Below are 11,309 nucleotides of genomic sequence, written 5' to 3' on the forward strand. Positions count from 1 at the left end.
AAGTACATACCAGTATATTTATAAAATAACATATTGTAAAGTCCAAGAAATCTGATTTTTTGTTTTTAAAGATGTTTTAATTTTTGTAATGCTTTAAAGCACTAATCATTGTCATCAGTATTGGATGTTTTGTTTAACCCCCCCCCCCCCCCTTAAAAATAATAATGCTTCTCTACCTTCCCTAATTTTTTCCTTCCCAAAGCACAGATAAATGTTCTGTCTAAGTCTAAGTTTCATGTTTTTTATCTTCATGTTGTTTAAATTTTCATGGTCTACGTGTTCATCTCTTCTGAAGGAATTTAAATTCCATTAATCTTTATAATATAAGCATGGAACATACCCAAGATTTAGGAAAATTGACAACTTAATTTGAAACAGATTTTTAAAATCTTTAAAGATATTCAACATTTTTTTAAATTTAAGAAAAATAGAAGTAGAAAATTTTACATCGAATTAAAATAAATATTTAGCACAGAAATACACATTTAAGTATGTACTTGTACCTATGCATGATCATCAATTTCTATCCCCAGTAACCTGTCTGTTTGAGTCAACTACAGTGTCCTCCCCCTCTACGTCACTGCTTTCATGACCCTCCCTCAAATCTTCATATCTGTTATCATTCTCAATATGTTGTTCTACATCAGGAAAATTTAAGTCTTGTGTTGCAAGCTGAACGATTTCATCTTCATCCTCCTCACTGTCCTCTAAATTAACATTGAAATCATCTATCACAGGGTCACTGACAGAATTAAATACATAATCCTCTGCATAGAGTTCTGACTGATCATCGTGTACGTCTTCGCTACTGTCATTGTCACTACTTGAATTGGCTGTTAACTCTGAGGAATAACCATTCATTAATGCCTGGGAATTCTCTTCTGCACATCTAACTAGATTAGCTTGGGAATTATTGTTATCATTACTGACATCTCTCCCTATACTAGCACTACTTTCACTGTGATTCAAAGTGGAGCCCTCGTTTAAATCAATACCTGGTCCGTCTTCGCAATATCTCTCCAAGTCTGAATGTGTGGACTGAAAATTCTCCACGTCTCTATCTTGTTCCTCTGGGTTTTCATCAGTATCGTCATTGGAGTCCATTTCTGTATTGTCCAACAAGTCCCCATCCTCTAGTTCTCCCAGACTCTTGGCTATCCTTCTGTATCTTGTTTCTCTTAAAACACCTTTGGCACGCTGAGTCTTTGGATGATCTGGCCCTAATATTTGTTCACTTACTCTTGCCCATTTTTTGAAATACTCGTAAGCTTTTTTATAATCATTATTGTCCTCATATACAATTCCAATGTTGATATACAGTCTTGATGTCAGAATGTGGTACTCTCCATACATCTGCATGCATAGATCTTTAGCAGTGTTATATAACTGCAAAATGAACAAAAATATGTAATACTGGATGTAGCATGTATTAAACAATTAGCACAGTAGCAAAATAATTGTAACTTAAAAATAACTTACTTTTAATTGCTCCATACTACCCCGTGGCGCCAGCACACCTTTTGTCATTTGAGCTTCTGCATAGTGTCCCATGTCATTCAGCTGTATTTATAATATGAAGATATATGTATAAGTATACAAGTAAAAGATACTTTTTAAAGTTTGTTTGTTTGGATACCTTTAAGACATACTAAATTTTGGATTTCAATTTTCTCCATAAAATACATGTAGACCAATTAATGAAGTTCAAAATAATGAACAGTACTTGTAGTAAATTTTAATTTTCACCATTTAGCCTTTGAGAAAATGGTAAGAGACACATATGTTCCTGATCTGCTGTTGTCATTCGATTAAGTTTAAAACATACCTCCTCAAATATTTCCAATGCTTTGTCGATATATTTATTTCCCACTTCTAAGGCCTGTTCTCCAGATAGTTCACTACCCCCTCCACAGGCCTCCCAGCTCTCCATGTTAAAAGCCAGCTTCATAAAACTCATACCTAGCTTAAACTACAGATAACACATACAGGTTATAAATATTCACTAAAATTCTTTCATTTAGTATTGACTTCTTCTTTCTACATATACTAATAGGTGGAAATGATGAGACTGCAACTCTGCTGGTCAGAACACAAAACAAAGGAAGAGATGAATAGCACTTGGACATAAAACATCGGAATAAAATTACACTTGCATACATTGTATTGTATGTCCTTACCTTGTGATAGTTTCCTGCTAGAGTTTTCCTGAGTGCTATAGACTTCTTTCCATAGTAAATTGTCATTCTAAGGTCTGGAATTTGACTGGGACTGACAAAGTCATTCAGTTTCAGTTTCTGAAGGAAATTCAAAAAACTACAGTACAACTTGTATAATTCCACATACCATAAGTAAATTTGATAGGGTAATTCTTTAGCATTTTGTTCCTAATTAGGGTTTTTATTTCCTATAAATGTATTCTAATTTGCATCTATACTGCTATTATGAAGTATATTAGGAATGAGATAAAGTTGCTTCAATGGAGAAAAAAATTAGGGCCTTAATTAATTTTATTCTGATCTACATATAAAAAGAGGATATACATGTATGCTATAAAGAATACCTCATCATAGATTTCAGCCATTAGGGCATACAGTTCCACCATCCTGTGAGGTCTTGCTCCTAGTTCCTTCTCCTCTATTTTAAGGGCTGTTTTTAACAGTTCCAGAGCCTCTTGATATTTACCTGCTTGTATCCTGTAGTAAAAATTGATATATACAATATACATCTACTATAATATCCCCAATAATAAGAGTGACTGATGTATACCGGTACAATAAGAGAGTGCACTTATGTTATTAAAAAGGGGTTGCTTACACAACTCTGCAGACTTTTTCATATCTGATTGAAATGGCTTCCTCATCAACACTTTCATCCTCTTCAAACTTCTTTAAAGCTCTGTCATACATTGTTATCATTTCTGTGGCTTTTCCAACCTAATTATTGAAAATTTAAATAATGATTTGATGAAACATTCTTTCCGACAAACAAATTTTGAATTCTAATTCAACTATGATAACATTCTTGCAGTTTCCAATTTTTTTTTATTATTATTATTTTTTTAGATAGTAGAGTGTATAAGTATACACATCTATAAATCAACTCTGTCACCACAGTAGATACAAAAGTCTTCAAACCTTTCTCCAATATTCCAACAATTTAGAACTATATTCCTCATTATACAAGGCATCAAACACTTTCCAATCACACAAACAGTCACTAAGTCTATAACTGTCTTCTAGACAAACTAACTGGTACAAATATTCCTGTAAATAAAGTTAAAGCTAGTAACTACAAAATGACATTATCTTTGCTGATTCTGATGAAACTACATATTTCAAATTAAAAAAAAAAAAATTTGTGTAAAATCAACATCCAAAATAATATGGATCTTAAAATTTGTCCTTAGAACGTTTGTCTTGAATTTTTCACATAAAGTATATGTAAATTTAATATCCTGTACATAAAATTCTATAATTCAGCTTTATACAGAAAAACTAAATTAAACCTCTATATATCTATCTAAGTTGTCTGAATTCTCAAAATAACTGGCCAGCATTTTATGCCACCAATAGTAATTATCCTCCTCTCCGCCTGTTCCTCCCTCATCTTCTACTTGCTTAAAGTACCTTGTAAAATTAAGAGCCAAAGTTTAATATACATGCATGTCCATTCATGCACTTTTGATGTTACTAATATATTAGAATAATTACTTAAGACATATAATCTAAATCTGTCACTCATAGCTTCGATTATTAGTAATTTCAGTTAAGTGTAAGTTTTGCATTAGGTAACAATATTTTTCGACAGATGCATCCAGTATAAACAATTCACACCCCTGCTGCGTGATTGGTAAACTCATATTATCAACATTGACACAGAAATAGTCTGTTGCATGAGCAACCAATCAGGGATTAGAAGAAACTTCCAGTAAAGCTTGAAGTTAGGAGGCGTGTACTATTTACCTTGAGCGCAGCTGTCATCATAGGTTGTGACGTAATGCAAAACTTCACACTTAACTGAAATTACTAATATGTAGCCCTCTCCATTTCTTATTTGTAGAGGACATATGATTCAGTTTTAACAAGAGGCCCACGGGCCTTATAGGTCACCTGAGCATTATGCAACAACTTTCCAGTTACAGTGTATTGAATTTGATTCATGTTTTAAGCCAGATGCTATATGGCATTCACGATTTTGAAAGGGCACCATTGATCATCATAACAATAAACTTAGCAGTTGCTTAGCTTGGTTACTGAATACCCATAAGCAGGGTAGGGGAACAAAAATGCACTCCAACTAATCAGTAATATTAATCAATAATCAGTAGTGCCCCTAACACTCTCACATAAACCCCTGACCCTAGGTTGCACAAATTTTTAAAAGGCACCCTTAAAATTGCCTATCAAAAAGTAAATAAATGTTTTATAAATACAAAGGACCAGATTTCAAACAATTAATTCATTTTCAGTATATAAGTAGAGCCCCCCACCCCTGACCCTGGGGCCTTGAAATTCACAATTCTGCAAGATTAGGGCCCTTGTTCATCATAACTATATAGGTAGTTCATCTGCTTCATACCCAGAGACAGAGAAGAAAATTTTCAAAGATTTAATGTACAATGTATTTTCACTATATAATCAATAGAGCCCCACCCTAACACCAGAACCCCAGACCCTGGGGCAATGAAATTCATAATTTTAGAAGAGGCATTCTTGCTCATCATAACTATGCACTTACTTAGAGTTATTAATACCTAGGAGCAGAGAAGAAGATTTTCAAAGAATTCATGTATTTTCACTATATAATCAATAAAGCCCCCCCCCCACCAGAACCATTGACGCCGGGGCCATAAAATTCACAATTTTTGTAGAGGCACTCTTGCTCATCATAACTATGCACTTAGTTAGTTTATTTAATACCTAGGAGCAGAGAAGAAGATTTTCAAAGAATTCATGTATTTTCACCATATGATCAATAGAGCCCCCCCCCCTCCCAACACCATAACCCTTGACCCTGGGGCCATAAAATTCACAATTTTGGTTGAGGCACTCTTGCTCATCATCACTATGCACTTAGTTAATTTATTTAATACCTAGGAGCAGAGAAGAAGATTTTCAAAGAATTCATGTAATTTCACTATATAATCAATAGAGCCCCCCCCCCCCCCCAACACCAGAACCCTTGATGATAGGGCCATTAAATTCACAATTTTGGTTGAGGCACACTTGCTCATCATAACTATGCACTTAGTTAGTTTATATAATACCTAGGAGCAGAGAAGAAGATTTTCAAGGAATTCACATATTTTCACTATATAATCAATAGAGCCCCCCCCCCCCACACACACACCAGAACCCTTGACCCTGGGGCCATAAAATTCACAATCTTGGTTGAGGAACACTTGCTTATCATAACTATGTACTTAGTTAGTTTATTTAATACCTAGGAGCAGAGAAGAAGATTTTCAAAGAATTCATGTATTTTCACTTTATAAACAATAAGGTCCCCCCTAACACCAGAACCATTGATGCTGGGGCCATAAAATTCACAATTTTTGTAGAGGCACTCTTGCTCATCATAACTATGCACTTAGTTAGTTTATTTAATACCTAGGAGCAGAGAAGAAGATTTTCAAAGAATTCATGTAATTTCACTATATAATCAATAGAGCCCCCCCCCCCCCCCCCAACACCAGAACCCTTGACCCTGGGGCCAAAAAAATTCACAATTTTGGTAGAGGCACTCTTGCTCATCATAATTATGCACTTAGTTAGTATATTTAATACCCAGGGGCAGAGAATAAGATTTTCAAAGAAATCATGTATTTTTACTATATAATCAATAGAGCCCCACCCTAACACCAGAATCCCTGACCCTGGGGCCATAAAATTCACAATTTTGGTAGAGGCACTATTGCTCATCTTAACTATGTACTTAGTTGGTTTATTTAATACCCAGAAGCAGAGAAGAAGATTTTCAAAGAAATAATGCATTTTCACTATATACTTATTTAGCCCCGCCCTAGCACTAGAACCCCTGACCCCAGGGCCATGAATTTCACAATTTTGGTAGAGGACTCAATGCTGATTACAATCATGCAAATAGTTTGACTGCTTGATGTCCAGGAGTAAAGAAGAAGATTTTTAAAGATTGCATTAATTTTAGTGGTTTTGGCCCCACCCCTCAGGCCCCAGGGGGGCAGGGATCATGAAATTCACAATTTTCGTTCCCCTTCACCCATAGATGCTTTGTGCCAAATTTGGTTGAAATTGGTTCAGTGGTTGCAGAGAAGAAGCTGAAAATGTTCAAATGTTAACACACGACACACAACACACGACACACGACGGACGACGACGGACGAAAACGGATAGCAATAGGTCACCTGAGTTTACTCAGGTGACCTAAAAATATCACAGAGGGTTACATTATTGCAGCTAGTCACTCAGTTTGGCTCAGAATTTGATTTCTTTTTATTTGATGATCATTGATGACAAACCTATTTTTCACGGCTTGATGGAGGGACTGATGATACAAATTAAGTCTGCCCTGGCGGGTTTTACCAGAAGGTGTGAGAAATGGCTGCAGCTGAGAATATACCGCACTCCAAAGATCATCAGAAAGAGGTAGATTTTGTTTACAGATTTCCTTTTCAGAAGATTCTTTTTCCTCTGAAAAAAAGAAAACATTTTTTTTTAAGGTTCACTTATGTAACAATGATCTTTTCATACAAACACTTATTTAAAAGTAATTTACATAGTAAACATGCATTTATTCACAATATATGAATTCGACAACTAATTTATACAAATAGAAAGAAAACTAACCTTAAAAACATATATCATTAAGTATTTTGATCTTGACTTCTGATTAAATATCTTTGCTAAATTCATGTAATGTGCCCAATAAACGTAGGACATTCTTTCAGGGAAGTACAGTGAAACCTTATCTTAAAATTGATGGGACTGAGAAAAAAAATTAGAAATCTGAGGATACCAATAAAACAGCAATTTCACACAATGATAATGTAAAAAATTTCTTGGCTTAACACTCCTGTTCACCTCTTTTCACAGAGTCTCTGTGGGTGAAGTAAAAAGCAGAGGGGCATAATTTTTTTATTTTTTATTTTTACCCTTTTCATCAAACTCTGAAGGTGGCATTAGAGTGGTGGTGTTCCCCAACAACTGCCTCAGTTCTGATTCCAGCAGACCTGATGATGAAGCTTCTAGAAGGCAGATGGTGGCAATGGATAAATCACGATCAGGGGAACTCTCAAATCTCTTCAACACAGCATCCATCAAGCTGCAAAAGTTGTTTATAAACGATTTAAAATTTAGTAGATTTTTTTAAAAGTAGAAAATGATGTAGAATTTTCAGCCTGCCACTATATATCTTACACCTCTCTAATTACAGTGGAACAAATTTCCTATATCACTTACTTTAGCAGTCCCTCTGGTGTTGAATCAATTTTATTGTCAATTTCGTTTCCATTTTCTAGGGGCCTTAACTCTTCACAAAACACAGTCAACCAAAGTGGATTACAAGAGGATTCCTTTGTCATGATTTTCTCCAACTGACTTTCAGAAATTGTTTTCCCATATTTTCCTAGCAATTTTGTCACAATTTTCTGAAGTTATAAAAACAAAGTTAGTTAATGTATCATAAAGAAATTTATAGGGATATGTTATATAAAGTAGAACATCATTAACCAGATAAAGTCTAATAAAAGAGGATATTATAAAATTACAAATTCTGAGGCAGAACTGTTGATTAATTACATGGAATATTTTTATTCCTACCTTTCTAGAATCAAGGTGTAGGCATGGTACCACATACTCAATAGGTTTGGTTTCCCTGTTGACTAAAGTTGTGTGTTGAAAAGAATCTGTAAGAATGGAGAATATACACCGAACCTGTGGAGCCAGTTTCCTTGGTAACCATGACATCACCCTAGCTGCTTGATCATCTGCAAACTACATATCAACATAATTAAAGTCAAGTCAGAAGGTTAAGTGGAGTTTAAAGCACACTATTTCCTTTTCTGACCGAAGTGTTTAGTGTTTCTACACTCCGTTAAAATTTTAATACATGGAAATATTGGCCCATTTTACCCTTGTTGTAAGAGGATAAATTTAAAACAGGGCATTCTAGGAAAACTGCACTATCTCTTCAATGCAGCTGTTTGAGGGTATACTTAGAATGGAACAAAATAATGTTTGCAAGTGTGAAAAGGCAAAAATAACATGTATACTTTGTATGCAGTAATGGTCATGATTTAATGAAGGATAAAGAATTAAATTGAAATTGCACCAGTGCTCTTTTTTGTGCATAAAAATATCAGCATTCATTCCTAACATGTATATCAGAGAACATTCAGCATTAATACTTGTTTTTACTTTTGTTGTCAGTCACATCATCTTACCTGATGGAGAGCATCAATAAATAATATCATAGGTTTAGTGTTGGGATTGGATAGAAGACTACAACACATCTGAGCAGTGGCATCCACTCCCCGGGGAATGTTATTGTCCTGTAAACAATTAACAAATACATTGTAATCAGGGTATACATACATGCACATATTTTAAAAGTAATCAAGATTCCCAAATATTTTGCAGATGAAGTATCATTTAGAAATCGCAAATGCATCAAATATTTTTTAAATTCTAAAAGTATAAAAATGAACAATATTGAATACATGTAATATAAATTTACTTAATTATGGGGATTGAGACAAGAGTTTGTTTTTTTATTCCCCTTCATCTGTTGTGTTATTCTGTTTATGCACCTCCCACAAAATCAAATTTGAAGGAGTTTGTATTTTTTCCTCTGTATCTGTTTGATCATACTTGTAACTTCTGAAACACATGTTATTAAATGTGAACTTACATTTAAAACTTCCATTTCCACCAGGAGCCTTTTTAACATGGATTCCAGACAGCTGGAACCAGGTACTGACCCCGTGAAATGAAAGAACACATTCCATCTATGTCCATTCGGCCTGTATTGAAAAATATTCATCAATAAGATATCAGTTTTTAAGCTATCAAACTTGACTTTATAAATTGTCTCTCTTTATCTGAAGTTTCTTTTTACACATTGAACAAGTTTTATCTTTCTGCTAATATAGTTATTTGTATTATGGAAAATCTTACCCAGGGAACTCTTCATCCTGAACTTTATTGTAAATAGAGGAAGCAGCTTTACAGAGAATTGATGATTTCCCAGATCCAGCTTCTCCTAGTACCAGCATAGGGACATCCTTATCCTCAATTTGGATGTAATCCTCGATCTTTATAAAATCAATTTAATTGTTTCAGAAATACAGATAAATGCATGTGCACTGAGCTATCATGAAAACAATTCAATGTAACTTTGAAAAAAAAAGAGAAGAAGAATTTTTCCCCCATTTATCATATTCAGCATTAACAACGGCTGTACAATTTTATTTGAATTAAAGCAATTAGCACAAAAGTTTCACATACACATGTTTTATATAAATATGTGCTTTCTATTTTTCATACAATGTAATTCTTTCTTCAGATTTCATGTATAAAGAAAAAACAATTATCAGTTTACATACTAGTATAGTAAGTTAAAAATTTCATCTATAAATCCACTCTGATAAAAGTCCTTCAATAAATTAGCCATAAAAAGCATTCTGAAACAGTAAAAGCTGAAGTCTTGATCTAAATTTAAGAGAATTCTTCTTCTAACTATATTTACTCATGTCTGAAGACTGAAATGTACTCAAATAGTTAAACTGCATTGCATATTAAGTTTAAAAAAAAATATCTGATTGAACAGTGATAATCTTCGGACACCTGCATTGTGTTCTGGCTTAAAAGTTAAACATCCTAGTATAGATTACAAAATATCAATGGTAACAAATGTTTACTTTTTTGAGTATGTCTTCTCTTCCAATGACATCTTCACTTTTGGTTTTCATGTACTCTAAATGTTCCAGTTTGCTGGGAATATCATCAGATAAAGAAAGACGAGGCTGTTCACCAAAATAGTCAAAGGAGATCCTTTGTTTGCAGAAATCTATGATCTGAGAAATACAGAAACATGAATAACAATTATCCTTTGCAATCACTGGGTATAGATCGAGTTCTTGGTGCAATCATGAATTAGCCGCTATACACATGTCAGTCCCATATATTGTATCTATCAAATGATTTCTAAGCGGATTCATAAATTAATGCATTGTTGTCTGCACCAAAACAGCTGAAAATAAGAAAATGAATGGAAAATGCAAATAATTAATTGGAATTTTTCCAAAGTTCAAGGAGCATAACTCTGTCCATAATGGCCTGATCTTCCCCTGAACAGAACTTGACCTAGATATTTTTATGATAAATCTGTATACCAAATTTCATTTCAATATGTGTAACCCCTGCAAAGAAAATGAACGTAAACCAATGATGGACCAACAGACAGACCGACCGACAGACAGCAGCAAATCAATATATGCCTTCCCTTCTTCGAAGGAGGCATAACAAAGATTCAAAATTCCTGCAAGTTTGGCATAACTAGTGCAAATAAATGTTGTATTGTAACGTTAATACTTGCTCTGAAATTTTCCACTGGGATACCAATGCTGGGTGTACATACATGTAGGATAACAGAGGATGATATCAATTAGTTGATAAATTCCCTGCCTTTTTTAAACGCCAACTTACTGTTTGTTTAAAGGAAGAACTGAAGTTGAGTTGAGGTTTTCTAGCAGTATTTCTGGAGATACCACAATATGTAGCAGAGTATTTAACAATTCTCTTTGCCTGCAAAACAAATATAACATGTAAACAGTAAAAAATTTAACCCATTCAATCAGGATACATATATTATGTAAAATGTACATGAAAAACAATCACAATCAGAGACGATTAAAATGTAAAATATTAAACTGCAGTTTTTTATCTTCTTAAGTCTGTTTTAAATTAAAATGATTTAGAAAAATACATTTACAACGAACAAATCAAAATTAAATGCTATTTGAAATTTTACATACTGGTATTTTTTCTGAGATCTTGTCCCCAAATAATTTGAGCTTCTCTGATGCCGTACTTTTCTTCAAGAAGTAACCGGCATCAGGTTCTGGAATCTGGCAAAGGAATGAGTCATCTCTGATCAAAAATAGAGCTGAAAATAAATAATATTCACATATTATAAGATTATCCCCTGATGAATGTGTTTCTTTTAAATTTGATTGAATCAGTTTATTAAAATAAATAGCATGAAATATTGATGATGAATGTGCTTTGTATAATTTGCCAAAAGATATTCCTTTGCAATTTTGAAATTTGCAT

The 11,309-nt window shown here is 33.8% G+C and overlaps 1 protein-coding gene across 1 annotated transcript; it reads right to left on the reverse strand.

The window, feature by feature from the left end:
* Positions 1-148: 148 nt before the first annotated feature.
* Positions 149-11,142, reverse strand: LOC134239897 (nephrocystin-3-like; the record flags this gene model as incomplete). The annotated part of the gene is made up of 18 exons (XM_062722033.1): positions 149-1,386; positions 1,480-1,560; positions 1,826-1,969; positions 2,178-2,294; positions 2,561-2,693; positions 2,815-2,933; positions 3,135-3,263; positions 3,506-3,626; positions 6,497-6,668; positions 7,130-7,299; positions 7,437-7,624; positions 7,797-7,970; positions 8,420-8,527; positions 8,887-8,998; positions 9,153-9,289; positions 9,896-10,051; positions 10,683-10,781; positions 11,012-11,142. Coding segments are annotated over 18 exons (3,161 nt in total), but the record flags the coding sequence as incomplete, so codon positions are not given.
* Between the last annotated feature and the right edge of the window lie 167 nt (positions 11,143-11,309).

This window comes from Saccostrea cucullata, unplaced genomic scaffold (genome assembly GCF_032062105.1).
Source record: "Saccostrea cucullata isolate Sc308-1 unplaced genomic scaffold, CSIRO_AGI_Scuc_v1 ctg17355, whole genome shotgun sequence".
Taxonomy (NCBI): Eukaryota; Metazoa; Mollusca; class Bivalvia; order Ostreida; family Ostreidae; genus Saccostrea; species Saccostrea cuccullata.